General features: G+C 47.5%; 1 protein-coding gene across 4 annotated transcripts in view; it reads left to right on the top strand.

The window, feature by feature from the left end:
* The window catches only part of LOC144486337 (traf2 and NCK-interacting protein kinase-like), a 214,381-nt gene that overhangs the window by 130,607 nt on the left and 56,310 nt on the right, over positions 1-27,464 (top strand). Inside the window, exons 14-20 of one of the 4 annotated variants that reach the window (XM_078204389.1) lie at positions 506-592; positions 3,179-3,370; positions 6,103-6,468; positions 19,025-19,189; positions 20,233-20,493; positions 24,465-24,571; positions 26,390-26,565. In XM_078204389.1, coding sequence (XP_078060515.1) covers positions 506-592; positions 3,179-3,370; positions 6,103-6,468; positions 19,025-19,189; positions 20,233-20,493; positions 24,465-24,571; positions 26,390-26,565 — 1,354 coding nt within the window. The remainder of the gene's footprint in view (positions 1-505; positions 593-3,178; positions 3,371-6,102; positions 6,469-19,024; positions 19,190-20,232; positions 20,494-24,464; positions 24,572-26,389; positions 26,566-27,464) is intronic. The other 3 variants (XM_078204366.1, XM_078204383.1, XM_078204375.1) reach the window with 3 other exon arrangements.

Here is a 27,464-nt window from a genome sequence, read left to right as displayed (position 1 = left end):
GATGGGCTGCTGAGAGTCAACCACGTTGTTGTGGGTCTGGAGTCACGTGTAGGCCAGATCGAGTAAGGACGGCAGATTTCCTTCTCGAAAGGACATGAGTGAACCAGATGGGTTTTACAACAATCATATAAATGGGAAACATGAGTAGGCCATTCAGCCCTTTGAGCCTGCTCTGAAATTCATTTTGATCATCAAAGATTGTCTCACAGTCACCATTAATCAGACGAGCTTTATTTTCCAAATTTTCTGAATTAAAAATTCCCCAGAAGCTATGGTGAGATTAGAACTCGTGTCTCTTGATTAATAATCCAAGCTATGGATTACTGGTTCAGTAACGAAAGCACAATGCGACTACCCTCAAATTCAGTTTGGTTCAGGGTTATCGAACCTTGGTGTTTCCTGTCTCTTTCTCCTCCTTTTCTGAAATCGTTCCTGTTTTCTCTTTTTTCCCCCCCTCTCTCTCTCTCTCTCTGTCTCTCCCACTCTCTCTCCACGATGTCTTCAGGAGTACATAAGGCGACAGTTAGAGGAAGAACAGAGACAGTTAGAGATCTTGCAACAACAGCTGCTGCAGGAACAGGCCCTCCTACTGGTAATCACCAATATTATTCAAAGCAAAGCTCACCCAGAACCCTCTCCCGCATCCCCACCTCCACCCTCCTGCCTGCTTCATGTTGTTCCTTTGTTGTACAGTTTGTGCTTTTTGATATTTGTCTGAGAGCAGTTGGAGAGCAATCACCAAATACTTAAACCTCACTAGCTTCTCGGAGGAGCTTTGTAAAGGAGCGGGAAGACAAATTGACGTTTATTCTACTGGATCACATCCTTTCATTGTGTTGACCTTGCATTGATTTAATGCATTTAGAATTTCTGGTTAAAAGCGGCCTACACCAGGTGATTGAATATGACTTCTCTCCTCCTGTTTTTGTCCCCTCTCTCTCTCGCTCTCGTCCTCCTTTTGTGTCTAACCCCGTGCTGTACCTGTCCTGGGAGTGTTTGATGGGGACAGTGTAGAGGAAGCTTTACTCTGTATCTAACACCGTGCTGTACCTGTCCTGGGAGTGTTTGATGTGGACAGTGTAGAGGGAGCTTTACTCTGTATCTAACCCCGTGCTGTACCTGTCCTGGGAGTGTTTGATGTGGACAGTGTAGAGGGAGCTTTACTCTGTATCTAACACCGTGCTGTACCTGTCCTGGGAGTGTTTGATGTGGACAGTGTAGAGGGAGCTTTACTCTGTATCTAACCCCGTGCTGTACCTGTCCTGGGAGTGTTTGATGGGGACAGTGTAGAGGGAGCTTTACTCTGTATCTAACCCCGTGCTGTACCTGTCCTGGGAGTGTTTGATGGGGACAGTGTAGAGGGAGCTTTACTCTGTATCTAACCCCGTGCTGTACCTGTCCTGGGAGTGTTTGATGGGGACAGTGTAGAGGGAGCTTTACTCTGTATCTAACCCCGTGCTGTACCTGTCCTGGGAATGTTTGATGGGGACAGAATGTAGCTGCTGGACATTACTTTAGATTTGCTTTCATTGCCTATCCCAACAGAAGATGATACTGATCTGTGCTACAACATCAAAATGATAGGGAGGAATGAGACAAAAGAGCCAATAAACAATATTGTGGGAAGGTCAACAGGCAATGAGCATCGTTCTGGGCAATATTGCTGCATTTAATAGACTGTTCAGTTGCTTTTAATTCCATCAAAAGTCAAACACTCTCATTCAGAATCTTGGAGTGAGTCAGATGGAGGGTTATTATGATTCAATCTTAATATGGGTTCTGTCAAGATTGCCTGTTTCCAGCCTGACCTCCTCCTGACCCCATTAACCCTTGTCCGTCTCCAGGCTCAACATCTCCTCATTGGCCTTTGAAACTCCGCCATATATCATCTCCAGCGACTCACATTCTGACCCTGTGTCCTAGTCCATGTCCCTGTCGATGTGTATTGACTATCCATCCCTCAGCCTCCAATGCACGGAATTTAAAATCCCTACCCCCATTTACAACAGCTGCTCCCAAACCCACAGCCACCGAGAAGGACAAGAGCAACCAACACATGGCAACACCATCCAAATTCCCCTCCAGGTCATTCACCAGCCTAACCTGGAAATGTATTGCCATTCCTTCACTGTCGCTGGGTCAAAATCCTAGAACTCCCTCCCTAACAGCACCATGGGTCCACCTACACCACATGGACTGCAGCAATTCAAGAAGGCAGCTCACCACCACCTCTGGAGCAATTCAGCATGGGCAATATATGCTGGTCTAGCCATTGATGCCCACATCCCAAGAATGAATGTACAGAAAAAACCCTACAGCTATCTTCACTCCTAAGTTTGTAACCTGCTTGAACAATGTACCACAGCCTATCCTCAAATACTGAAACTCCAGCTTTATCCTGTTTTGCCATCTTCAATCTATTGTTGACTGTGGAACCATCTTATCCCTCAATGTCTGAACTCTTCCTCAAGCTTATTCCCCGTCTTTACATCTTCTTGGACCTCCTGTAAACCATCCTCTTTCACCATGTCAGACTGAACCTTCTGTGGCCATTTCTGCCTCTGAAATGTCCTGGCAAGTGGAGACCAAGCTCCATTCCTGGAACTCTGGGCTGTCCTGTACCTGAAAACTCATCGTCCACGGGACGGGGAGTCAAGAAAACCTTCTCGACATATTGGATTAACCCTTCTATCCAATGGGAGTAGATGGTCAAGGCCGCATCATTCATGTGGTGGTCCAATGAATCCCTTCAGTGCTTAACCCTGTCTTCCAATACACTGAAACGCTCCCTCAATCTACAATCCACTGAGCTGCTGCCATTTGTTTGGGTTTAGTGGTTTTTTTGTGTCTTAGATTGTTCAAATTAACAAAACTTCTGTCAAATTTGAATCAACTTTGTAAAATGTCAGTTTTGAAAGAAAAGAAATAGAAATTCCAATTTAATTCACGCTGAAGTCACTGCCCCAAACCTGGTTGGACCTGTCGCTGTCAGTGGTGAAGGAGATTGTCGTGTGCATTTGATCTTTGCCCAGATTATTGTGGATGAAATTGTCACGCCTTGAGGAGATTGGAAGGTTTGGTTGTCTCTGTCATTTGTAAAATAGTGCCTCCCCCATTGCCAGTAATGACCGTGGCAAAGGTTTAATGCTCTCTCTTGTGTTTGGTTTCCATCTGAAAGGAATACAAACGGAAGCAGCTGGAGGAACAGCGTCAGGCTGAGCGACTACAATGGCAGTTACAGCAAGAACGCGCTTACCTAGTCTCCCTCCAGCAGCAGCAACAGCTGGAGCCAAGGGCTGGTGAGAAGAAGGCACTTTACCACTACAAAGACAGCTTAAACCCGACCGACAAGCCAGCCTGGGCCAAAGAGGTAGGCAGCCTGATGGATATCTCTGCGATCGAGCTGTGTTTGTCCGTGCTTTCTGTACTTTCTCCATGAGCATGCTCAGTGGACTGGGGATTGGAATTGATTGCGTTGTCAATCTGTGGGCCATTCGGCCCCTTTCATTCCCCTTGGTGGATGAGGTCTCGGGGGGGAGAATTCACCCAGTGATAATAAAGCCACAATCAAATACCACAAGCTTTCCGGAACCCAGGGGCACCTTGTTACATCGCAGTAAAGAACCCCCAATTTTTTTGAGTCAGGAATCGGCATTTCCTGACATTCTCAGAACTTGGAAGGTTTTTATTCAAATTGATTCCTCGCATTCAAAATCTTTCATTATTCTATCTGTACCCATTCATCTCCCTCTCCTGCCTTCACCCTCCTGCCCCCACGCTCTCTCTCCCTTCCTTCCTTCCTCTCTCTTCCCTTCCACTCCCTTCCCTCTCCCTCTTCCCCCTTACCCCCTTTTCTCCTCCTTTCCCCCCTTCCCTCTCTCCTCTTCCTCCATACATACCTCCACCCCTTCACTCTCCTCCCCTTCCAAGTTTCCCTTCCTCCTTCCTCCGTCTCTCTCCCTCTTTCTCTCCCCTCCTCCCTCAATTTCTCACCCTCCCTCTCTCCTTTCTCTCTCTTCCCCCCCTGCCTCCCTCTCCATGAGCCAGAACCACCCAGTGACTGGGTTGAGCTCTCTCTCCCTCATGCTCTCAGTTTGAGCTTGTGTTTACTTGCTGTCTGTAGCTCTATGAATGAAGCTTCCTGAGCCAGTGTGGGGAGTTTATTTACTGTAACTCAGACATTCAAACTCTCCTGAGCACTTTAGCTTTGGAATTGACCCAAAATGCAGCATCTGATCATCAACCAACCACCTCCAGCGGATTGATGGCCCGTGTGGAGCTTCAGGAAAAGATGGAAGGTGAGAAAATGTCCTAAATGTGTTTTGACTGGAGATGCAAAGGTGTCTTTACAATCATCGTCTCTTCACTCGGGGGACAGTGTCAATTCTAATTAGATATGTTCCAGAAGGTTTCATCTCGTGACCTCCAACTGTTTCGTACAGTCCCCACACATCTCTCACCACCCCCACCCCCACCACACACACTCTCACAGCCCCCCACACAGATCCACACGCACCCCTCCCCACACACACACACATCCCCATACCACACATACACACACACCAACCCCCCCACCCATGCACACACTCACACACACCCCCACACACACACCCGCACACACCCCTCACCCACACACACCCCTCACCCCACACACCCCCCCACACACACACATCCCCCCCACACACACACATCCCCCCCACACACACACATACACACACACACATCCCCCCCACACACACACATCCCCCCCACACACACACACCCCCACACACACACCCGCACACACACACCCCTCACCCACACACACCCCTCACCCCACACACCCACATCCCCCCCACACACACACATCCCCACACACACACATACACACACCAACCCTCCGCCCATGCACACACTCACACACACCCCACCACTCACACACTCACTCACACACACTCACACACACCCCACCACTCACACACTCACTCACACACACACACTCACACACACTCACACACACTCACACACACTCACACACACCCCACCACTCACACACTCACTCACACACACTCACACACACTCACACACACTCATACACACTCATACACACTCACTCTCACTCACTCACACACACTCATACACACTCACTCACACACACTCATACACACTCACTCACACACACTCATACACAAACGTGTTCTCCTATCATTAGTCACCTTATATGTCAATCGCACTGCCACCAATCAGAAAGCAAACTGACTCTTGTTTATACCAAAAAATGTTTAATTTTATTAATTCCCCTTTTGCCCCGGTAGTTAGTCTTCAATGCTTGGAGCTGCTGGGCTTATCCTGGTGGGTCACCAACCCTAGCACGGAGGATGAAGTTTCATCAATGGGTGGAGTTGTTGATCTGAATTTAGACGATGCATAGCCAGGAAGAATGGAGGGTCCGTGCCAAGGCTGAGAATCTCAGCTGGACACGAGTGGGTGGGGATCTGGAGCTGTGCAGAGCAGCCATAATCTGATTGGATGGTAGAATAGACTCGAGGAGCTGAATCGCTCATTGTCCTTCTCTTGTCCCTGATGTCACGAGCAGTAGTGAGCAGCTCCCAGCGCAAGCAGGCCAATATGGAGCCTCTGTGAATGATAGTCATCCCAAATCTGATGGGACAGTATTGTGGGCCATTTCATCAGACAAGTTCCTGGGCCCACCAATTCCCAGAATGGCCCTGGGGTCACCAACGTATCAGTCTGGTGGCTACAATTCTTGAAAATGTCAAGACTGAGATTGATTTATAGATTTTTGTTGCACAAGTGCATTTAGAACTCTAAAACCCGTGTGATAAATGGAATTGAGATACAGTTATGCTCTATTAGCATAGTAGAACAGGTTCAAGGGGCTGAATGGCTTCCTATTGCTTCTATGTTAGGAGGGAAGGAGTTCTTACTTACAATTTGAAGCCTCTGGTTTACCAACGTGTCCCCATCACAGGTGATGTTTTTGGTGTCAGCCATGTCTGACCAGTGTGAAATATGTGGAGATGTGTTCTAACATTACTCTGGCTTTTTATCTCGGGTAGGTGGAAGTTATTTTGAACAAATAATTCTGTCATCCAAACCCAGGTACAGAAGCGATCGCTCAGTAATTCTCCTCGACGCCCATCCAAACAGGGAGCACATTCCACTAAGTGGCCATCATCCAATGACCTCTCCGACAACCAGCCCGCTCAGCAACCAGCACACCGCCAGCAGCAACTTTGTCCCGGTTTCCTTCCCTCCGCCCCGATCAATGGACGAGGCTCACACCAAGCTCTGCAGGACTCCAATCAACGCCATGCCCACACCCAGGCGGAAGGCGGGCGGAAGACTGATGCCCCCCTGGAGGACCAGTCCAGGCAGGCACGATCACGGGGACGGTTAATGGCCAAACAGCGGCTGTCACAGGAGCTGACCTTTGAGTTTGGACCTAATGGAGTGGTGAAGAAGAATGTAAAGAGCTCCGTTGTGAATCCGCCAGTGCACTCAGATGAATACATCTTTACCTTTGGTCAAAGTGGGGTTATTAAGAAAAGGAACAAGATGTCAGCAAATAAAGCTGCAGAACCCCTAGGTTACAGATTCGGAATGGAGCCAGGTGGGATGGTAGCCATGGTTCCAAACCCTCCCAGAATCAGAGTGGATCCTGATTTTGATGTAGATAAATGGTCCAATGAGGGAGAGCCTAGACCATTGTCACCATTTTCTGCTGATGTCTTTTTCTCTCCAACATTTTCTCGTAGCCTATCCGCAGAGTTTCCCGAGGACTATCTATCACGCTCTTCCCCTGCTTCACTTCTTTCGGGCATGTTGCAATTTCCATCTCACAGAGTGAATTCCGGTGAGGGCAACTTCTGTCTAAGGGTCCCTGTGGCCACACACTTGCTGCCTTTAAAAAAGATGGCCAGCGCTCCCGATCTTTCTGACTTCAGCTCCTCCTCTTCCATTGTTCTTGATTCTCCCAACCTCAATCGCTCAAGTTCTGCTGACATGCATTCCGCACACAATCGCCATCGTGGCTCTCCCATTCCTGGCAGCTTCCCGCATGATGATGCTTTCTCCAATAGCTCTCCCTGCCATTCCCCAGAGTCTTCCCATTCCTACGGCTTTCCCAACCATTACAACACACTCGTGGCTTCTGCCATTCACTCTTCCTTGGAGCAATTGCCACACACATTTCCACATGTAATAATGGATAGCTCAACTCTATCTCCAGCACCCAAAGAACTCACGGAAGAAATGCGGCACGTTCCAATATTAAGATTGGAAATTGAATCAGACAATTCCTCAGAGAGGAGAAAATATAATCCATATCCCCAGTTGGTAGATAACCCAATGAATGGCGACTGGTGGACCAGCCCTCGAGCTCCAGAAAACTCTGCAGTTTCCATTTTTTCTCAGTCTTGTCCAGAGAATACCTTCCATCAGTTGTCCCTTACTGGATCTCCCAGATACGGCCGTTCAGCTTCTGAAAACAGTGGCCTCAAAGTCCCAACTCAGTGTCCCCAGAGATCTCCTGAACACAGGAGCTATAAATAGACTTTAACTCCATGTGCCTTCCAGCTCTTTGAGTAAGCAGACATTGCTGGTCCCTCACTCATATCCATGAATGTCTCCGAAATGGTTTCAGCACAGTTCCATTGATAATGTGCCTTGTTGTGCTGAAGGCCAACTCTTCTGAGCTTTGCCCCTATTTCATGTTTCTTCCTGCACTCTTTCTCCTGGTTTGACTGTCCTCCGCTCGATAATGACACTTGCAGTTTCCTAAACAACCTCTCCCACCCGGGTGTCGGCTCTCCCTCTGATTGCTCTGATATTTGTCCTTGGTGAGCTCCTACTTTGATCAGAGAGCCCAGGAAGTTTCTCCATGATCGCTGACGTGGGAACCCTGGAGTATCTGATACTTTTCACACTTGTCATTCGATCATGGCTGATATGTTTCTCAACCCCATTCTCCCGCCTTTTCCCTGTAACCTTTGATCCCCTTACCAATCAAGATCTCTGTCTTAAATACACTCAATGACCTGGCCTCCACAGTCTTCTTATGGCAATGAATTCCACAGATTCACCACCCTCTAGCTGAAGAAATTCCTCCTCAACTGGGTTCTAAAGGGTTGTCCCTTTACTCTGAGGCTGTGCCCTCGGATCCCAGTCTCTCCGACTAATGGAAACTATCTTCCCCACGTCCGCTCTATCCAGGCCTTTCAGTATTCTGGAGTAGAAAAGCCAAGTAGATCTAGTTTCCTGTTTTGTAAACTGCGACTTGGAGATGAAATCTTTTAGGGTCAGAGGGAAGACTCAACATAAGAGATGATTCTTTCCAAATAGGAAGAAACAAATAATTGAATTTATATAGTGCCTCAGGATGCCTCAAGCCAACCAATTACATATTTCGGAAGTGTAGTCGCTATTGCAATGTAGAAAACATGGCAACCGACTTGCACACAGCAAGATCCCACAGACAGCAATGTGATAACGACCAGATAATCTGCTGTTGAGTGAGGAATTAATATTGGCCAGTGCATGGAGAGTAAGACATCTGCTCTCCTTCAAAATTGTGTACACTGTTACGTCACCTGAGGGAGACGATAGGGCCTCGGTGTAACATCTCATCAGGAAGACATTGGACAGGATTTCCAGTCCTGCCCGTAAGGATCTTCCGGTCCCGCCAAAGATGACCCCAGCCTTGCAGCAGGTTCCCTAGTGGTAGAACGGGTGTGCCACGTACGACGCTATAAACTTCAGGGGGACTGGCAGATTCCGCCAACGGCCAATGGCAAGGTGCCTCTGCTGCCAGAAAACATGCCACAGGAGGGCTGCAAAATCCTGCCCATCTCTGGCAGCACAGAACCCCCTCAGTACTGCATTGGGGTATCAGCCTGGATGACATACTCAAGGGGAGGCAGTGGCGTAGTGGTATTGTTGCTGGATTTGTAATCCAGAAACCCAGGGTAATGTTCTGGAGACTCAGGTTTGAATCCCGCCTTGGCAGATGGTGAAATTTGAATTCAAAATCTGGAATTAAGAATCCACCAATAACCATGAAACCATTGTTGATTGTTGGAAAAACCCATCTGGTTCACTAATGTCCTTCAAGGAAGGAAAACTGCTGTCCTTACCTGGTCTGGCCTACATGTGACTCCAGAGCCACAGCAATGTGATTGACTCTCAACTGCCCTCGGGGATGGGTAATAAATGCTAGCCAGCCCAGTGATGCCCACATCCCATGAATGTATAAAATTAAAAAAAAGTTTCAGGGGTGGATCTTGAGCCAATGATGAGAGTGTTACCTACTGAGCCCTGGCTGACACAAATGTTAGCCAAAATTAGACCGACTTGCACTTTTTTGTACCTTCCACTTTCTCCTGAAACTGTCCAGCTCACAGCAGTTGGTAGATAGTCTTCAGTAATGCCAGTGAAACCCTTCCCCATGGTTTCCAATGGCCTATCCCAATGTGAATTCCCTGGTTCCTAAGAATAGACTGCCCCATCATGTCATAGAGGTTTACAGCAAGGAAACAGACCCTTCGACCCAACTTGTCCATGCCCCCCCCCCTTTTTTTAAACCCCTAAGCTAATCCCAATTGCCCACATTTGGTCCATATCCCTCTATACTCATCTTACCATGTAACTGTCTAAATGCTTTTTAAAGGACATAATTGTACCCGCCTCTACTACTACCTCTGGCAGCTTGTTCCAGACACTCACCGCCCTCTGTGTGAAAAAATTGCCCCTCTGGACACTTTTGAATCTCTCTCCTCTCACCTTAAACCTATGCCCTCTAGTTTTAGACTCCCCTACCTTTGGGAAAAGATATTGACTATCTAGCTGATCTATGCCCCTCATTATTTTACAGACCTCCGTAAGATCACCCCTCAGCCTCCTACGCTCCAGAGGAAAAAGTCCCAGTTTATCCAGCCTCTCCTTATAACTCAAACCATCAAGTCCTGGTAGCATCCTTCTTGGTTACCCCTTCAAAAAACTCAATCAAATTTGTGAGACATGATTTTCCACTCACAAAGCCATGCTGACTGTCCCTAATCAGTCCTTGCGTCTCTAAATGCCTGTAGATCCTGTCTCCAAATACCTTCCAACAACTTATCCACCACAGATGTGAGGCTCATTGGCCTGGAGTTCCCAGGCTTTTCCCTGCAGCCCTTTTTAAACAAAGGCACAACATTTGCCACCCCCCAATCTTCAGGCACCTCACCCGTGACTATCGATGATTCAAATATCTCGGTTCGGGGACCCACAATTTCCTCCCTAGCCTCCCACAATGTCCTGGGATATATTTCATCAGGTCCCGGGGATTTATCTACCTTGATGCGCTTTAAGACTTCCAGTACCTCTTTCTCTGTAATATGTACACTCCTCAAGACATCACTATTTATTTCCCCAAGTTCCCTAACATCCAAGCTTTTCTCAACAGTAAATACCGATGAGAAATATTCAATTAGGATTTCACCCATCTCTTGTGGATCTGCACATAGGTGACCTTGTTGATCCTTGAGAGGCCCTACTCTCTCCATTGTTATTCCTTTGCCTTTTATGTATTTGTGGAAACTCTTTGGATTCTCCTTTGCCTTATCTGCCAAAACAATCTCGTGTCCCCTTTTTGCCCTCCTGATTTCTCTCTTAACTCTACTCCTACACCCCCTATACTCCTCAAGGGATTCACTTGATCCCAGCTGCCTATGCATGTCATGTGCCTCCTTCTTCTTCTTGACCAGGGCCTCAATATCCTGAGTCATCCAGAGTTCTCGACTTCTGCCAGCCCTTGCCTTTCACTCTAAGAGGATTGTGCTTACCCTGAACCCTGGTTAACACACTTTTGAAAGCGTGCCACTTACCAGACATCCCTTTGTCTTCCCACAGACTCCCCCAATTAACTTTTGAAAGTTCCTCCCTGATACCATCAAAATTGGCATTGCCCCAATTTAGAATTTTAACTTTTGGGCCAGACCTATCATTCTCCATAGCTATCTTAAAACTAATAGAATTATGGTCACTGGTCCCAAACTGATCCCTCACTAACACTTCTGTCACCTGAACTTTCTTAGTTCCCAAGAGGAGGTCAAGTTTTGCCTCCTCTCTAGTCAGGCCATCCACATACTGAATGAGAAATTCCTCCTGAACACACTCAACAAATTTCTCTCCATCCAACCCTCTAATACTATGGCTGTCCCAGTCAATGCAGGGAAAGTTAAAACTCCCTACTATTACAACCCTATTTTTCTTGGAGCTATCTGTAATCTTACATGTTTGCTCCTCAATTTCCCGCTGACTATGTGGTAAAAATCCGTTGTGGTATTGAGTTTATCCTGAGTTTCTGATTGAAGCTATGAGTAATTATCTTATATTCATGGTCACTCCTTTTAGACTCTCACACAAATGAAAATCTCTTCTCTCTGTTTACCCCATCAAACCTCTTCATAATCTTAAAGACTTTTCATCAGGTCAGAGAAGAGGGCTCCAGTCCATTTTGTTTTTCATTTATGGGATGTCGGCATCGCTGCTGGGCCAGCGTTTGTTGCCCATCTCTAATTGCCCGTGAACTGAACGACTTGCTCGGCCATTTCAGAATCAACCACGTTGCTGTGGGTCTGGAGTCACATGTAGGCCAGACCGGGTAAGGATGACAGATTTCCTTTCCTGAAGGACATTCGTGATCTAGGTGGTTTTTAACGACAATCGACAATGGTTTCATGGTCGTCATTAGACTTTCAATTCCAGATTTTTATTGAATTCAAGTTTCTCCACCTGCTGTGGTGGGATTCGAACCCGGGTCCCCAGAGCATTCTCTGTGTCTCTGGACTGCTAGTCCAGTGACAATACCACTGCGCCATCACCTCTCCATCACTGGTCAGACTTATGAGTATAAATTTTGGATTCTGGTATCTTCCTTTTAGTCCCCGGGTTGTTGTAGAATCCCAACATTGAATGTTCTGTGCATTCACAAGATCGCACTTTTTTCAATATTACTCCTGGATAAGAAACAAGTTGTCCATGGGTATGTGATGTGCTGTCTCATGACTTTTCTTGCTCCCCGCCCCGCCCCCCCCCCCCCCCCCCCCCCCAAAATATGTTGATGATTTTTGGGAATGAATTACTTCCCAGGATTATTTCCCATCTTTTGTGTGTTTCCTGGTGCTCTAGACGCCCATTCCCCGTATCCCTGGCCTTCCAATGCTCACACCAGACGTAAGTGTTCACATTTCAGTGAAGCATGATGTGAAGAGATGGGATTGAATACATTTCTCTCCTGTGTCCCCACTTCACCGTTGGTTGCAATGCTCCAAAGATCCGAAACCGTGGCTGGAATGTTGGTCACTATTGTGTCCCATTTCGATGTAGCAATCCAGATATTAGCAGGAAACCTTGGGGCTCACCTCTTCTATCACGGAGAGCACATTGGAAACCAGAGACTCGATTTAGAGTGAGATTATTCCCACCCATTTCTCTTTACAACATGCTTCTGTTCTTTGATCTTTCCTCTTTCTATTGGCTCTTCTGCTCAAGTGACATAATTCTCTTGCTGCGGTGGAGCGACATAGAATCACAGAATCCCTACAGTACAGAAGGAGGCCATTCGGCCCATTGAGTCTGTACTGACCACAATCCCACCCAGGCCCTATTCCCGTAACCCTCATTTACCCCGCTAATCCCCATGACACTAAGGGGCAATTTATCATGGCCAATCAACCTAACCCTCACATCTTTGGAGTGTGGGAGGAAACTGGAGCACCCGGAGGAAACCCACGCAGACACGGGGAGAATGTGCAAACGCCACACAGACAGTGACCCGAGGCTGGAATGAACTTCTGTCCCTGGCGCTGTGAGTCAGCAGCGCTAACCATTGTGCCACCATCATCACATCTGCGTGCTTCTTTCTTCCGTATCACTGCGGCTCCACTCTCTGACCACACGACTCTCCTCAAAACTCTCTAATATGTTTATGCAACAGGATAACACAGGATACATATTCCTAGACTTTGCATTAATCAGCAATAATCGGACTTGGACCAGCACAAATTACTCTTAGTCTTCAGATTTTCTTGAGGGACGAAGCACTTCCTAAGTCACAAAAGAAACCCCCAAGCCCCGTAGGAAAAAGTAGTGAGTTCCACCTATTTCATATTCAGTAGGTTGGGATTGAACAGCATTGGTGGAAATGCGCAGCAACACAAACCCTTCGATGCCCAAGAGAGTGTGGGCTGACCTGAAACTCAGAGATTGCTGCAAAACATGATGTATTCAACAGAAATATGGCATCTGAAGATTAGTAGACAGAGGAACTGAGCAAACTGGCCTTTGAATCAGGCATTATTCCTTTGAGAATCTGGTCTGATTGCTCTCGCTTTCACTTTTTCCCCGAGTAAAAGCAGAAAGTGTTTGAGGATCGCCACCCAGTATACTGCCCAATCCATTCGGGCCCAAGCGGGTCCTTCCAATCAAAGCCATTGGATGTTGATCCATTGCAGAGCGCACCCCTCACCTCTCCATCTCTAGGCCACCTGAGGCCAGTTCTACTTGGCATCTTATTGGTGGCCTTGGCCAACTTGAGCTACAATAGAGATTGAACCCGAGACATGCTTGGCCAAGTGCCAACTGATGGTACCTCACCGACTGCTTCCTTGTCTGCCATTGTTTCTACTTAAGTGGACATCAAAGATCAAGCTTGCTCTTTTATTGTGCCTTTCACAATGTCAGAAGGTCCCAAAGTGTTTGGCAGCAAATGATGAACTTTATGAAGTGACAATCCCTTATGAAGTGGGGAAGTACGGCAGCCAATGTGTGCGCACCGAACTCCCCCATCTGAGGATAAAACTGTCCCAGGACATGAGTGAGAACTGTCCTGCTCTCCTTCGAATACAGTGAGATATCTCTTACACCCACCCGAGAGTGCAGCCTGCATTGATTTTCACCTCACTAGTTCAGCAACTGTTCCAGTGGCCCCTTCATTACTCATTCACTTTCTTCCCCCACTATTTTCATTCTGTTAAAAACTCCGTTACGAGTGATACATACCTTCCCCAGATTGCCGCAGTTCTCATCTACGTCTACTAATCTTCGGACTGTTCAGTATAAACATATTTCTGATGGCACCTTTGTACTCTTCCCTTTTTAATTTTGTACTAATACCAGTCCCCCTGCACTGGGTGCTTCAACAGTAGCGACACTAACTTGAGAATGATGATCTGCCGTCAGAGCTATGAATTTCATGGCGCTCCCAGCATGTTAATATGGAGCTGAATACAAACCTTCAATCAGACCTGGAAGTGAATCTAGAAGCTTCATCCATTATAAACAATTTCCATTTCAATAACTATTTTCCAATTCTTTAATGCATCTAACGTTGTAATACATCCTAAGGAATTTCACTGTCAAAATCTGACACCTAGCCAGGTAAAGGGGATATTAAGACAAGCATCCAAAGCTTAGTCAAAGAGATAGATTTGCCTCACCTCCAAAGGAGGGGAGGAAGGTGGAAAGGCGAGGGAGAGAGTTCCGGAGCGTAAATGATTAAAATTAGGGAAGGACAAGAGACCAAAGCTGGAGACATGCCGAGGTCTTGGCAGATTTCAGGGCTGGAGGAAGCTTTATGGAGATGCGAGAGGAAGACCAGGATTTGAATCTACGGCACGGAGACAGGCCCTTTGGCCCAAACTGGTCCATGCCGACCAAAAAGCCCATCTAAGCTCACCCCGTTTGCCTGCATTTGGCCCAAATCCCTCTAAACCTTTGCTTTCCATTACAGATGTGATTAAGAAATGAAAATGTTTTAATTCTAAGCCATAAAACCACTTTATCCTGCTGAAGCGACCTGATTATTTCTAGGCCCAAAAAAGGTCATCTTAGCCCGTGCATGAGCAGAAAGTACTGGAACTAAAACTGACTCACTTTGTAACAATTTCCTCCTTGCTGCATTTTTTAAATATTAAACACGAATTCTGGAGTGAGTTAAAACAGCTGAGTGAATGATCCATCTCTGTCTAATTCTGAGTCCCTGGCATATAGATGCCAGGCTACACCCCAAATTATATCAATAAATGGCTGGAGGCACTGGATACTGCAAAGGCTATGGGCCCTGACAACATCATGGCAGTAGTACTGAAGACATGTACACCAGAACCAGCCATGGCCCAGCCAGACTATTCCAGTCCAGCTACAACACTAGCATCATCTACCCATAAAATTGGCGAGATACGCCCTGTCCTCAAAAAGGAGTAAAAAGTCTCACAACACCAGGTTAAAGTCCAACAGCTTTATTTGGTAGCAAACGCCACTAGCTTTCGGAGCGCTGCTCTTTCGTCAGGTGAGCTCACCTAACGAAGGAGCAGCGCTCCGAAAGCTAGTGGCATTTGCTACCAAATAAACCTGTTGGACTTTAACCTGGTGTTGTGAGACTTCTTACTGTGTTCACCCCAGTCCAATGCCGGCATCTTCACATCTCAAAAAGGAGGACAAATCCAATCCAAACAATTATTGTCCAGTCTATTGTCAATCATTAGTAAAGTGATGGATGGGGTCATCAACAGTGCTATCAAGCAGCACCTGCTCAGCAATAACCTGCACCGTGGCGCTCAGTTTGGATTTTGCCAGGGTCACTCAGCACCTGACCTCATTACAACCTTGGTCCAAACATGGACAAAAGAGCTGAATTCCAGAGTTGAGAGTGACTGCCCTTGACATCATTTCACTTATTTAGTTATTAGCGTCACAAGTAAGGCTTACATTAACACTGCAATGAAGTTACTGAGAAAATCCCCTAGTTGCCACACTCCGGTGCCTGTTCCGGTACACCGAGGGAGAATTCAGCATGGCCAATGCACCTAACCAGCACGTCTTTTGGACTGTGGGAGGAAATCAGAGCACCCGGAGGAAACCCACACAGGGACGGGGAGAATGTGCAGACTCCACACAGACGGTGACCCAAGTCGGGAATCAAACCCGGGTCCCTAGTGTTGTGAGGCAGCAGTGCTAACCACTGTGCCACCGTGCTGCCCCAGCATTGGGCACCACAGTGGCTAGCACTGCTCAAGGGCTCCTTGGTGCCATACTCGGTCAAATACTGCATTTGACTGAGTGTGGCATCAAGGAGCCTGAGCAAAACTGGAGTCAATGGGAACCGGGTGGCGGTGGGAGGGGGGATTCTCCCCTGGTTGGAGTCAGACCCGGCACAAAGGAAGATGGTTGTGGTGATTGGAGGTCAATCATCTCCGCTCCAGGACATCACTGCCGGAGTTCCTCAGGGGAGTGTCCCAGGCCCAACCATCTTCAGCTGCTTCATCAATGACCTTCCTTCCATCAAAAGGTCAGAGGTGGGGATGTTCGCTGATGACTGCACAATGTTCAGCATCATTTGCGACTCCTCATGCTGAAGCAGTCCATGTCCAAATACAACAAGACCTGGACAATATCCAGGCTTGGGCTGACAAGTGGCAAATTACATTCGCACCACACAAGGGCCAGGCAGTGACAATCTCCAACAAATCTAAACATCTTCCCTTTTCGTTCGGCTGCATTATCATGATCAAATCCTCCACCACTGATATCCTGATTGAGTATTATTGAGAATAAATTTAACAGGGCTGGCTATATCAATACTCTGGTTCGAAGAGCAGGTTGGCGGTGGGTATTCAGCATCTAGTGACTGATTGCTGACTCCCCAAAGCCTCTCCACCATCTACAATGCACAAGTCAGGAGTATAATGGAATACTCCCCACTTGCCTGGATGAGTGCAGCTCCAACAATACTCAAGAGGTTTGACACCATCTCGGACAAAGCAGCCCAGCTTGATTGTTACCCCTTCCACAAACATTCAATCCCACTACCACCAATAGAGTGGCAGCCGTGTGTATCATCTACAAGATGCACTGCAGGAATACACCAAGACTCCTTAGGCAACACCTTCCAAACCCATGACCACTTCCACCTAGAAGGACAAAGGCAGCAGAAACACGGGAACACCGCCACCTGCAGGTTCCCCTCCAAGTCGCTCACCACCCTGACTTGGAAATAAGTTGCCATTCCTTCACTGTCGCTGGGTCAAAATCCTGGAGCTCCCTCCCTAAGTGCACTGAAGGTGTACCTACAGCACGTGGACTGCAGTGGTTCAAGATGGCTGCTGACCACCACCTTCTCGAGGGCAATTAGGGATGAGCAATAAATGCCGGCCTAGCCAACTGTATCCACGTCCCATGAAAGAATTTTAAAAAGTCAAATTCGGGTGGAGAGAATGTAAGGCTAACCGCTGGTGAAGAGGCTTAGGGTGCAGGGCTGTAAGCTGATGATGGGGCTTGTTTAGGTGAGGTTATGGAAAGGGAAATCTTTATTCTGCTTTTCAAGAACGGAGACGCAAGGCGACTTTCTTCAGCTGTGATTTCTGGATGAAGATTCGTCTTTCCTGAGAGCAATGGGGCCACTGATTTGCTGGGAATTTGCTACTGTAAACAAAAGACTATCCAGAAAACATTCCGAGTTGAATCTTGCATCTCCCCAACATGCATGGTGAAATAACCGGACGCTTGCTGTGTTATCCCGGAATGATTCTTGATTTGATGGACCTCCCAGCTTGACCTGAAAGGATCCACTCAGAAACCAACTTACACTTTTAGAAGCCAGAGCCTCAAGTTTGGAAGCGTTTTCCTCTTGAATTTGGATCGATTTGTAACAGTGACAACAGTCCTTGTGTCGCGCCTGGTGCAGCTATGATCTTTAAGCTTCCCTTTTCCTATTCCTGTCTCCTCTCAGGCTGTTGAGGGTTGCGGATCTGATGGAATTTGCTGGTCTCTCTCTGATTGGATCTCCCAACATCTGGGAATGTTTGCCTGAAGCTATTAGGAATTAGTAACCAAAGCTGAGATGATCTCAAATTTCTGATTTGCTTTTAATATTTCCTTTTGTTCTATCCTGATTGTAATTATACCACTCGACTGTAGCCTTCTATTATTATCAGCCCCTTCACGTGGGAGGCTAGCAGTGACTCAATGGATGAAAACGTAACTTGTTGACATGCTGCTCCTCTGGCTGTTTGATTGGAGATGATAATGCATTTTAAATAGTAGATATCACCAATGTTGAGATGACAGGGGATTTGTCCCACAAATGGGGCAATCATTCTCTGCTAACGTCACAGAGGGTTCTTTAGTCTTGTGGTATAATGCAAGCAGCCTTTTGGTTATAGTCTGTTAACTTCCAAATATGCCAGGAGTGGTGAAGCTTCAGACAAGCTGGTACCAGATATTAATCAACTTTGCCTGACCTTTGGGTGTGCAATGTTTTGGTGTCTCATTATTGATCTTTGAACGCGTGGAAACTTTAACCGTGTGCCGGCGACGCACATTCGTTTTAACCAAAAGCAGAATATTTCAAACCATTACAATGCTTGGTCTGTGCTCAGACTTCAATGTAAAAGAATCCACAATTCCAACTGTCTTACATCCTGGAACTTTAGACTAGAGAGTCTCTCAAGATTTGAGATTTTGCCGTAATTCCATTAAAGACGTCAAAAGTACGGTGCCTGACAACTCTGTATTTTTATCCACTGATTTGATTTTATGAACCAAAATTACCTCCCATTTCAATTATTCTCCAACTCATCCAGAATCTGCTTTGTTGGGTCATTGCAGGGAAAGTATCCAATCTGAAAGAAAGTGGACTGAATTCCACACCCTCCCTCTGGTTTCTTCACCATTGTCTGCCGTGCCGATGTTGTATTCTGCTTTGGGTTGAGATGGGTGTTGAAAGAGGTTTGCTAGACAAGGTTTGGAAGGTGAAACAATGACAGAAAGTTCTGGAAAAGCTCCGCAGAGTCCTGAAGAAGAGTCATACAGATTTGAAATGTTAACTCTATGTCTCCAAAGATCTGCTGAATTTTTCCAACATTTTCTGTTTTTGTTTCAGATTCCAGCATCTGTTTAGGGTTTGGGATTGTTGACGTTGCTGACACTTATTTCTTTTCTTTTCTCTCACGACCCTTCCCCAACACCTCCTCTTGTCTTTTAGGTGGAGGAACGCTCCAAGTTAAACCGTCAGAGCTCCCCGGCGATGCCGCACAAGATGGGGAACCGGATGTCTGACCCAAGCATGCCACCTCGCTCTGAATCATTCAGCAGCAATGCTGTACAAGCTGCACGAACGCCACCAATGCATAGACCTGTAGAGCCCCAGGTAGCAGAGTCCAAGGTTCCTACACTCTTCACCTGTTGCTTGCATGGGGGCAGCTTGAAATGTTACAAATTTGATGATGTCTCTGGAAGATGCAATGCCTGCTTCGCATGCTTCTGTAGAACTTTACAACACCGAAAGCGACTCGGGTCCATGCTAACGTTCATGCTCCACATCATACACCATTTCATCCTCTGAGCACACCCTTCTATTCCTCTCTCCCTCATGTGTTTATCCAGCTTCCCCTTTAATGTATCGATACTGTTCATCTTGACCACTCGCTGTCGCAGTGAGTTCCACATTCTCACCGTTCTCTGGGTAAAAAGCTTCCTCCTGAATTTCCAATGGGTTTATTGGTGACAATATTTCTGGCCCCGAATGTCAATTCCCCCCACCGGCCAACAAGTGGAAACAGCTGCTTTGCTTCGACCAAATTGAGCGCCTGTGTAATTTTAAAGACTTCTGTCAGGTTTGATTGGTCTTGCTTGATTGGATCGAGCTTTCGGTTCCGGTACCTTCTATTTGCACTTTCTCCAGTGCACCTCTAGCTGTTTCTAGGGCTTGTGCAAAACCAGTTTGAAGATTACAGGCACGAGGTCCGATACGGCCCAGGTCGAGCACAACTTCTGCTGGGAATCCTATTCCCGCCCACCCCATCCACTGCAGCTGGTTCCTGGAGAACCCAGGAACTCCGAGCAGGATGATGGGAGAAGTGAATGGAGAGGCATCGGGTAAGATAGGGGTTAGGAAGGACTTTAATTCAAGGTCAAAGTGCAAGTGACCTTTAGAAGATCTTTCAAAGACAGGTAGGAAAGGCGCCTACTTTCCCCTCCCCACTCCACACTCACTCCATCATCATTGTGTCCAGCTGATTTGTCAATAATTCTAGAGTTTGCGACTCCATTATGTTCATGCACAGAAATTCCGTTCCATGTGATGGTCACATGCTGTTTGCGGCAAACTCCTTGAGTTTGGCCTCGCAGATGCCATGAGGTAATGTACAGATTTGCAGATCTGGGAGGTAACTCTAATTTCCTTCTGCGCAGGTCCAAGTAGCTCACCTGGTTCCTCTGAAACCCCACAGCACCTCCATGACGGGCTCCCAGTCCCTTCACGAGCAGCCAACTAAGAGTATGTCCAGCGCTTTCCATTCACAAGAGGGGCTAATGTCACATCGCGCCGAAATGCCACGGCAGAACTCCGATCCCACGTCAGAAACCCCGCCCCTCCCTCCCCGCATTGGGTCAAGAGAAGAAAAGTTTGGGGGCAGCGCCTGGCACAGGCAAGAGGAGGACATTCCACCCAAGGTAATCAACTGGTCATGCGTCACGTCTCTTTGCAAGGCTGCATTGAGGCCAATGGAGGGAACAATAGGGCTGTCAACTCTGGATGTTATTCCAGGAGCTGTCATTACATAACCTCCAATCACACCCACCTCCTCTCCACTCTGTCATCTCCCGGTATGCCTACCATCCCACAGCCCAATAGCTAATTAGAAGGTGAATACATTCTTCCATACCAAAGTAGATCATTCTTGACTGTCAATCAAATGGTTCCTGCCCACCTACTCCATCTCCAACATTTTTATAAAGAAAGCGTTGGAAGAATTTGAAATAAGCCATCATTTATTTTCTCCTTAACTGTTGCTTGCGACAGCGTCCAGGAGGTTAATCTTCAATCCCTGGAGATTCCAGGGAAGTTCCTCGGTTCCTAGGCTTGGTACGCCAGGGTCTGAAATTCACCACACATTACAGGTTCTATACCTACTGTGTACTGTGATGCTACCTGGTCAGTACCATCCTCTTCTAGCACCATCCAGTGGTGGGAGGTAAGGATGGCACTCAGACAAGCTAAAGGAGTGAGACACCGAGAGCTAAATTGCCTGTACAGGGGAGGAACAAGACAACATGGGCCTTGAATTTTTAGTTAACCCAGTCTCCTACAACTTTGACAGAATCTGGATGAGTTTTTTTTGGGCTGCTTAAGCTGTTCCTTCAGGGGACTATACCATGCTGTCATCTCTATAGAATCACACAGCTCAGAAGGAAGGATGTGAATGCATTGGAGAGAGTGCAGAAGAACTTCACAGGAATGGTTCCAGGGATGAGAAACTTAGATTGGAGAGATTGGGTCTGTTCTCCTTTGGAGAGAAGAAGGTTGAGAAGGAATTTGATAGAGATGTTCAAAATCATGAGGGGGCTGGACAGAGTAGGTAGGGAGAAACTCTTCCCGCGGGTAAAAGGATCGAGAACCAGAGGGCACAGATTTTGATTTGTAAAAGAAGCAAATGTGATGGGAGAAAAATTGTTATCACACAGTGAGTGGTTTGGGGTCTGGAATGCACTGCCTGGAAGTGTAGTGGAGGCAGGTTCAATCGAGGCACTCAAGAGGGCATTAGATGATTATTTGAATAGAAACAATGTGCGGGGGAAAGGCAGGGGAATGGCACTAGGTCATGATGCTTGTTTGGAGAGCCAGTGCAGACACGATGGGCCAAATGGCCTCCTGCGCTGTAATAAGTCGATAACTTGAAGTTCAGCATCTTTTCAGAATAGAAGGAACAGGCTGTGATTCTGAACATCTCAATTAAAATTGCCCCTAAAGAGAGCCTCTGTTGAGATTCCAGAATTTCAGAAAGATGTGTTCTGCAATCTGGAAGGATCCACCAGCTGCTGAAGATACCATTCAAGAAAATAGGATAGAAAAAGTGGGTGTAATTGTGTAGGTTTTACCAACAGCCAGCTATTACCTGGAAGACATTGTCATAAGGACAATACAGGAGTTGGGATGTCTTGTTGAAGTTGTACAAGGCATTGGTAAGGCCACACTTGGAATACTGAGTACAGTTCTGGTCACCCTATTATAGAAAGGATATTATTAAACTGGAAAGAGTGCAGAAAAGATTTACTAGGATGCTACCGGGACTTGATGGTTTGAGTTATAAGGAGAGGCTGGATAGGCTGGGACTTTTTTCCCTGGAGTGTAAGAGGCTGAGGGATGATCTTATACAGGTCTATAAAATAATGAGGTGCACAGATCAGCTAGATAGTCAATATCTTTTCCCAAAGGTAGGGGAATCTAAAACTAGAGGGTATAGGTTTAAGATGAAAGGGGAGAGATACAAAAGGGTCTACAGAGGGTGGTGAGTGTCTGGACCAAGCTGCCAGAGGTAGTAGTAGAGACGGGTACAATTTTGTCTTTTAAAAAGCATTTAGACAGTTACATGGGGAAGATGGGTATAGAGGGATATGGGCCAAACGTGGGCAATTGAGACTAGCTTAGTGGTTAAAAGAAAGGGGCGACATGGGCAAGTTGGGCCGAAGGGCTTGTTTCCAAGCTGTAAACCTCTATGACTCCGACAACAGTCCTGATAGCTTGCCCACTGTTAATGTAGAACCTGGTTAATGTTGGCTTGGCTCCGTAGGTGGCACTCTTGTACGAGGTTAACAGTTGTGGATTCAGGGTCCACCCCAGAGGGTGAGCACATAATCTAGTCTGACACTCCAGTGCCATGTGACAGAGTGCTGCACTATCGCAGACTGGTGGTTAGCGCTGCCGCCTCACAGCGCCAGGGACCCGGGTTTGATTCCCAGCTTGGGTCACTGTTGGTGTGGAGTTTGCACATTCTCCCCGTGTCTGTGTGGTTTCCTCCGGGTGCTCCGGTTTCTTCCCACAGTCCGAAAGACGTGCTAGTTAGGTGCATTGGCTGTGCTAAATTCTCCCTCAGTGTACCTGAATAGGCGCTGGAGTGTGGCGACTAGGAGATTTTCACAGTAACTTCATTGCAGTGTTAATGTAAGCCTACTTTTTGACTAATAAATAAAGTTTAGAAACTTATAGCCACCGTGATGTTAATCCTCCAGGCTCTTTCTGCCTGTTCTGTGGGGTTCAGTTTGTGTAAATGGCATTAATATTTATTCCCTGGGACTCCCTGGAGGTCCACTGTTAACGTTACAGTGAGAGTGGAAGGCCTTCAGCAGAAATTCCAATCCCATTCGCAAACCGTTAGCAAAGTCGGGGGAGTTGTGTCATTGTCCTGAGGTCCAACATTCCCCCCTCCTGCCACACCATCAGAAAGCGGGTTAACCAAATGTTCATTCCATTGCTGCTTCTGGGATCTTGCTCTGCACAAAATGGCTGCTGCATCTGCCTGCATAGCAACAGCTATTGTACTTCAGTGTGACTGACTGTAAATGAATGAAGCACTTTCTGAAGCAGGTTAGATGCTGTAATGTGAAGATAAATCTATATATTGTCTCATCTCAACATCGCTCAATGATTGAAGCTACAGTCTGGGGACAGCCTCGTGGGAAAAATGAATCAGTCCAGGCCAAGCAGGCTGCATCCCAGTATAAAATTCAATTCAAATATATTCTCGCTTGGTCCATCTGATATTGGAAAATTGTTTCCAGTCAGTTTCAGCGATAGGACAGGAACAGGAGGAGGCCATTCAGCCCCTCGGGCCTGTTCCTCCATTCAACTAGATCATGGCCAATCTGTATCTCGACTCCACCTGCCCTTTTCACCAAATCCCCCAATCTAAGGTCGCCTAATCCCAGCTTTGGAAGCTCCAATTGACCCTCAGGTTCCGAAGATTGTTTTGAGGAGAGTGAGTTTCCTCGAGTGAGGGAAAGCTTCCTGACCTCACCCTTCATGGCCTGGGTCAAACGTTCTGGTTGCGTTACTTGTACTGAACTCCACCCAACCCAGGAAATAGTTTCTATCTCTGCCGAGTTCACCCTTTAGCATTCTAAAATCCTCAATTAGATCACCCCCTCAACCCAACAATCTCAAGATTGGATCCACACGGGAGAAGCAATGGCCTAGTGGTATTATCGCTAGACCATTAATCCAGAAACTCAGCTAATGTTCTGTGGACCCGGGTTCAAATCCTGCCACTGACAGATGGTGGAATTTGAATTCAATAAAAATAAAAATCTGGAATTAAGAACCTACTGATGTCCATGAAACCATTGTTGGAAAAACCCAACTGGTTCACTAATGTCCTTGAGGGAAGGAAATCTGCCGTCCTTACCTGGTCCAGAGCCACAGCAATGTGGTTGACTCTCAACTGCCCTCCAAGGGCAACTAGGGATGGGCAACAAATGCTGGCCCAGCCAGCGACGCTCATGTCCCATGAATGAACAAAAAAAAACAAAGCATGTATCTCTAAATGACCAATTTAGAAGCCACATTATTGTCTCTTCCTATTCCCACCATTACCCCCTCCCCCATTGGCTCTCCATTCCTCATTGTGGTGCTTATTTTTTTTACTCAGGTTCCTCAAAGGACAACATCTATCTCCCCAGCTCCTGGGCGCAAGAACTCTCCAGGAAACAGCAGTGGATTGGCAAACAGACCCAGTGCCCAGCTAATACGAGCAAGGTAATGGAAGGAGGGGAGGATCTATCTGGCAAATCCTTTGGGTTTTGGGGCGGCACGGTGGCACAGTGAGTAACACCGCTGCCTCACAGCACCAGGGACCCGGATTCGATTCCCGGCTTGGGTCACTGTCAAAGAACAGTACAGCACAGGAAACAGGCCCTTCGGCCCTCCAAGCCTGTGCCGCTCCTTGGTCCAACTAGACCAATCGTTTGTATCCCTCCATTCCCAGGCTGCTCATGTGACTATCCAGGTATGTGTGGAGTTTGCACATTCTCCCCGTGTCTGCGTGGGTTTCCTCCGGGTGCTCCGGTTTCCTCCCACAGTCCAAAGACGTGCTGATTAGGTGCATTGGCCATGCCAAATTCTCCCTCAGTGTACCCGAACAGGCACCGGAATGTGGCGACTCGGGGAATTTCACAGTAACTTTGTTGCAGTGCTAATGTAAGCCTACTTGTGTCTAATAAGTAAACTTTAACTTCACTTTCTAAGCTATTGGGAAGCATCATAACAAAAGCATTACAATTGCTGCTTTCAGTATGGGTGATGTGGGGGTACAGTAGCACAGTGATGCTGAGTGTTCTGGGGGCTGGAGTTTGAGATTAGCTCAGTAAATCTCATAGCTGCAGGGTTGACTCATGAAGGAATTGAAACAAAACTGTGCAAAGGGAAGGCATCGCCGTCACCAGTAGCTTTCATGGAAGTGTTCGGTGGCTAACACTCACTCACTCAACACCTCTGTATCCCGAGGTTGCAGGTCCAAGTCCAACAACTCCAGTGCTGTACTGAGGGAACGCTGTGCTGCCCCAGGTGCTGTCTTTTGATTGGAACAGTAAACAACGCCTTACTTGCCCCCCTCAGGTGGAGGTAGCAGCTCCCAATGGCTGTTTTTCACAGAAGAGCAGGAAAATTCACCATGGTGTCAATCTTTTTCACCAAACAGTTAAACTAAATGAAATGAACTGAGGGACAAATTAAAAGGGGCAGCCCCCAAAAAGAAGGGAGCGGTCTGAAACAAAAGACAAAGTGGAAAGGAAACTTAAAGCATCAAACTAAAATGTGATTAAAGGGGTTGATAATACACCCCAGCCCCTGCGGTGCCCAGCAGGCACGGAAGCCTTCAATAGTGCCCGGGGACACCGCATGCTTCCTCTCCAGGGACACCTGGCCGCCAATGTAGCCACGGTAGAGGGGTAGACAGTCGGGTCAGATGACCCCTCGGTTGCCTGCTGCCTGGACCTGTTTATGGCAAGTTTAGCCAGGCCCAAGAGTAGGTTTCACTGTGGTGTCCTGGTCAATGTTTATCCCTCAAGCAAAATCGCTCAAACAGATTATTTGCTCAGTGTCACAGTACTGTTGTGGGATCTTGCTGTGCACAAACAGGCTGCTGTGTTTCCTGCATCACCATAGTGACCATGCTTTGACAACTGTTCCATTGGTTGTAAAACCCTTTGCAACATCCTGGGAATGAGAAAGGTGCTACACAAATTCCTTCTGAAATGAATTACGGTTGTATTCTGGGTCATGTGTCGCATATTTGCTTTAACAGTTAATAATCCACGCAGACCACCCATATTCCCAGAATATTCCCGTCCTCCCAGGATACCCCCCACCCCCCCGCCATCTCCCTCGGTCAGTGAGTAGTGCCCAGGTTTGATGTATAGTTGGGATTGGGTTTGGGTATGATTGGGTTTTCTGGGAATTTTCTCTGGGGTTCTGCTGGAGTCGCTGTGACAGTTGCTGTCTGTCAGTGGGGATGTTTCCGGAAGTTTATTTTCCAATGAAGGTGCTGAGATTACTCTTCCTTGGCTTTCACCCCAGTAATCCCGACCTGCGGAAGAACGAGAACCTGTTGGAGACGCCCCTACATCGCACCAGCAGTGGCAGTTCGTCCAGTTCCAGTACTCCCAGCTCCCAGCCCGGATCCCAAAGTGGATCCCAGAGCAGCTCCCAGCCCGGATCCCAAAGTGGATCCAACGAACGCAACCAAATCCGAGGTAAGGAGCACTGGGGAAGGACACGGGGGGGGGGGGGAGGGGGTAAGGAGGAACAAAGCAGGGAGTGGGGATTGGAGGAGGATAAGGAAGTGGGGATTAGAGGAGGAGGGGGGATTGGAGGAGGAGTGAGGATTGGAGGGGGAGGGGGAGTAGGGGAGGGGGAGAGGAGTGGGGTTGGAGGAGTCAGGGTGAAGGAGTGGGGGATGGGAATGGTGCTGTTTGTAGGAAGTGTGGGAAAGGATGGAAAGTTTGGGGAGGTCTTTGGCAGCAAGGTGGTAAATGAGGTGTGGATGGGAGGTAAATGTGGGGGAGGGGAGGCGGTGCCGTGTGGAGTGGTGACCTGTGCATAATGCATAATGTCCCCAGTTGCTGTGGAGATGAGGAATGGTATCGTGAGCTCCTGATGGCCTTGGAGATCCTGAAACTCTTCGAATGTTACCGCACAGCAGGAGGCCATTTGGCCCATTGTATCCGTGCCAAGTGTTATCCAGTTCTGCCCCCCCCCCCCCCCTTCTTGTTCTGGGAGAACAGGGCAGTTGGAATGGTAAAGCTTGCTTATCGTCCCAGCTGGCCTGGGAGAAGGTAGCCTGAGTGTAAAACTGTGAGGTGGGCCACAGGAAAATCACCTCAGCCTCTGCTACTCCGTCCAGCAGTGAGACACAGGTGACCTTCTGAACGTGATTGAGTGAAGCTTTGTCCATCAGCATGGACACAACAAACCACGGAATGAATAATCTCTTGGACAGCTGAGTGCCAACATGGTGATGTTCTCCCTTGGCCTCTCCACCTCTCTCTGGCACAGCAGTTAGCTCTGCTGCCTCACAGCGCCAGGGACACGGGTTCGATTCCCGACTTGGGTCACTGTGTGGAGTCTGCATGTTCTCCCCGTGTCTGCGTGG

Source organism: Mustelus asterias, chromosome 3 (genome assembly GCF_964213995.1).
Source record: "Mustelus asterias chromosome 3, sMusAst1.hap1.1, whole genome shotgun sequence".
Lineage (NCBI taxonomy): Eukaryota > Metazoa > Chordata > Chondrichthyes > Carcharhiniformes > Triakidae > Mustelus > Mustelus asterias.
Note: the sequence above shows the minus strand (reverse complement) of the source record. Positions and strands in the feature narration are given on the sequence as shown.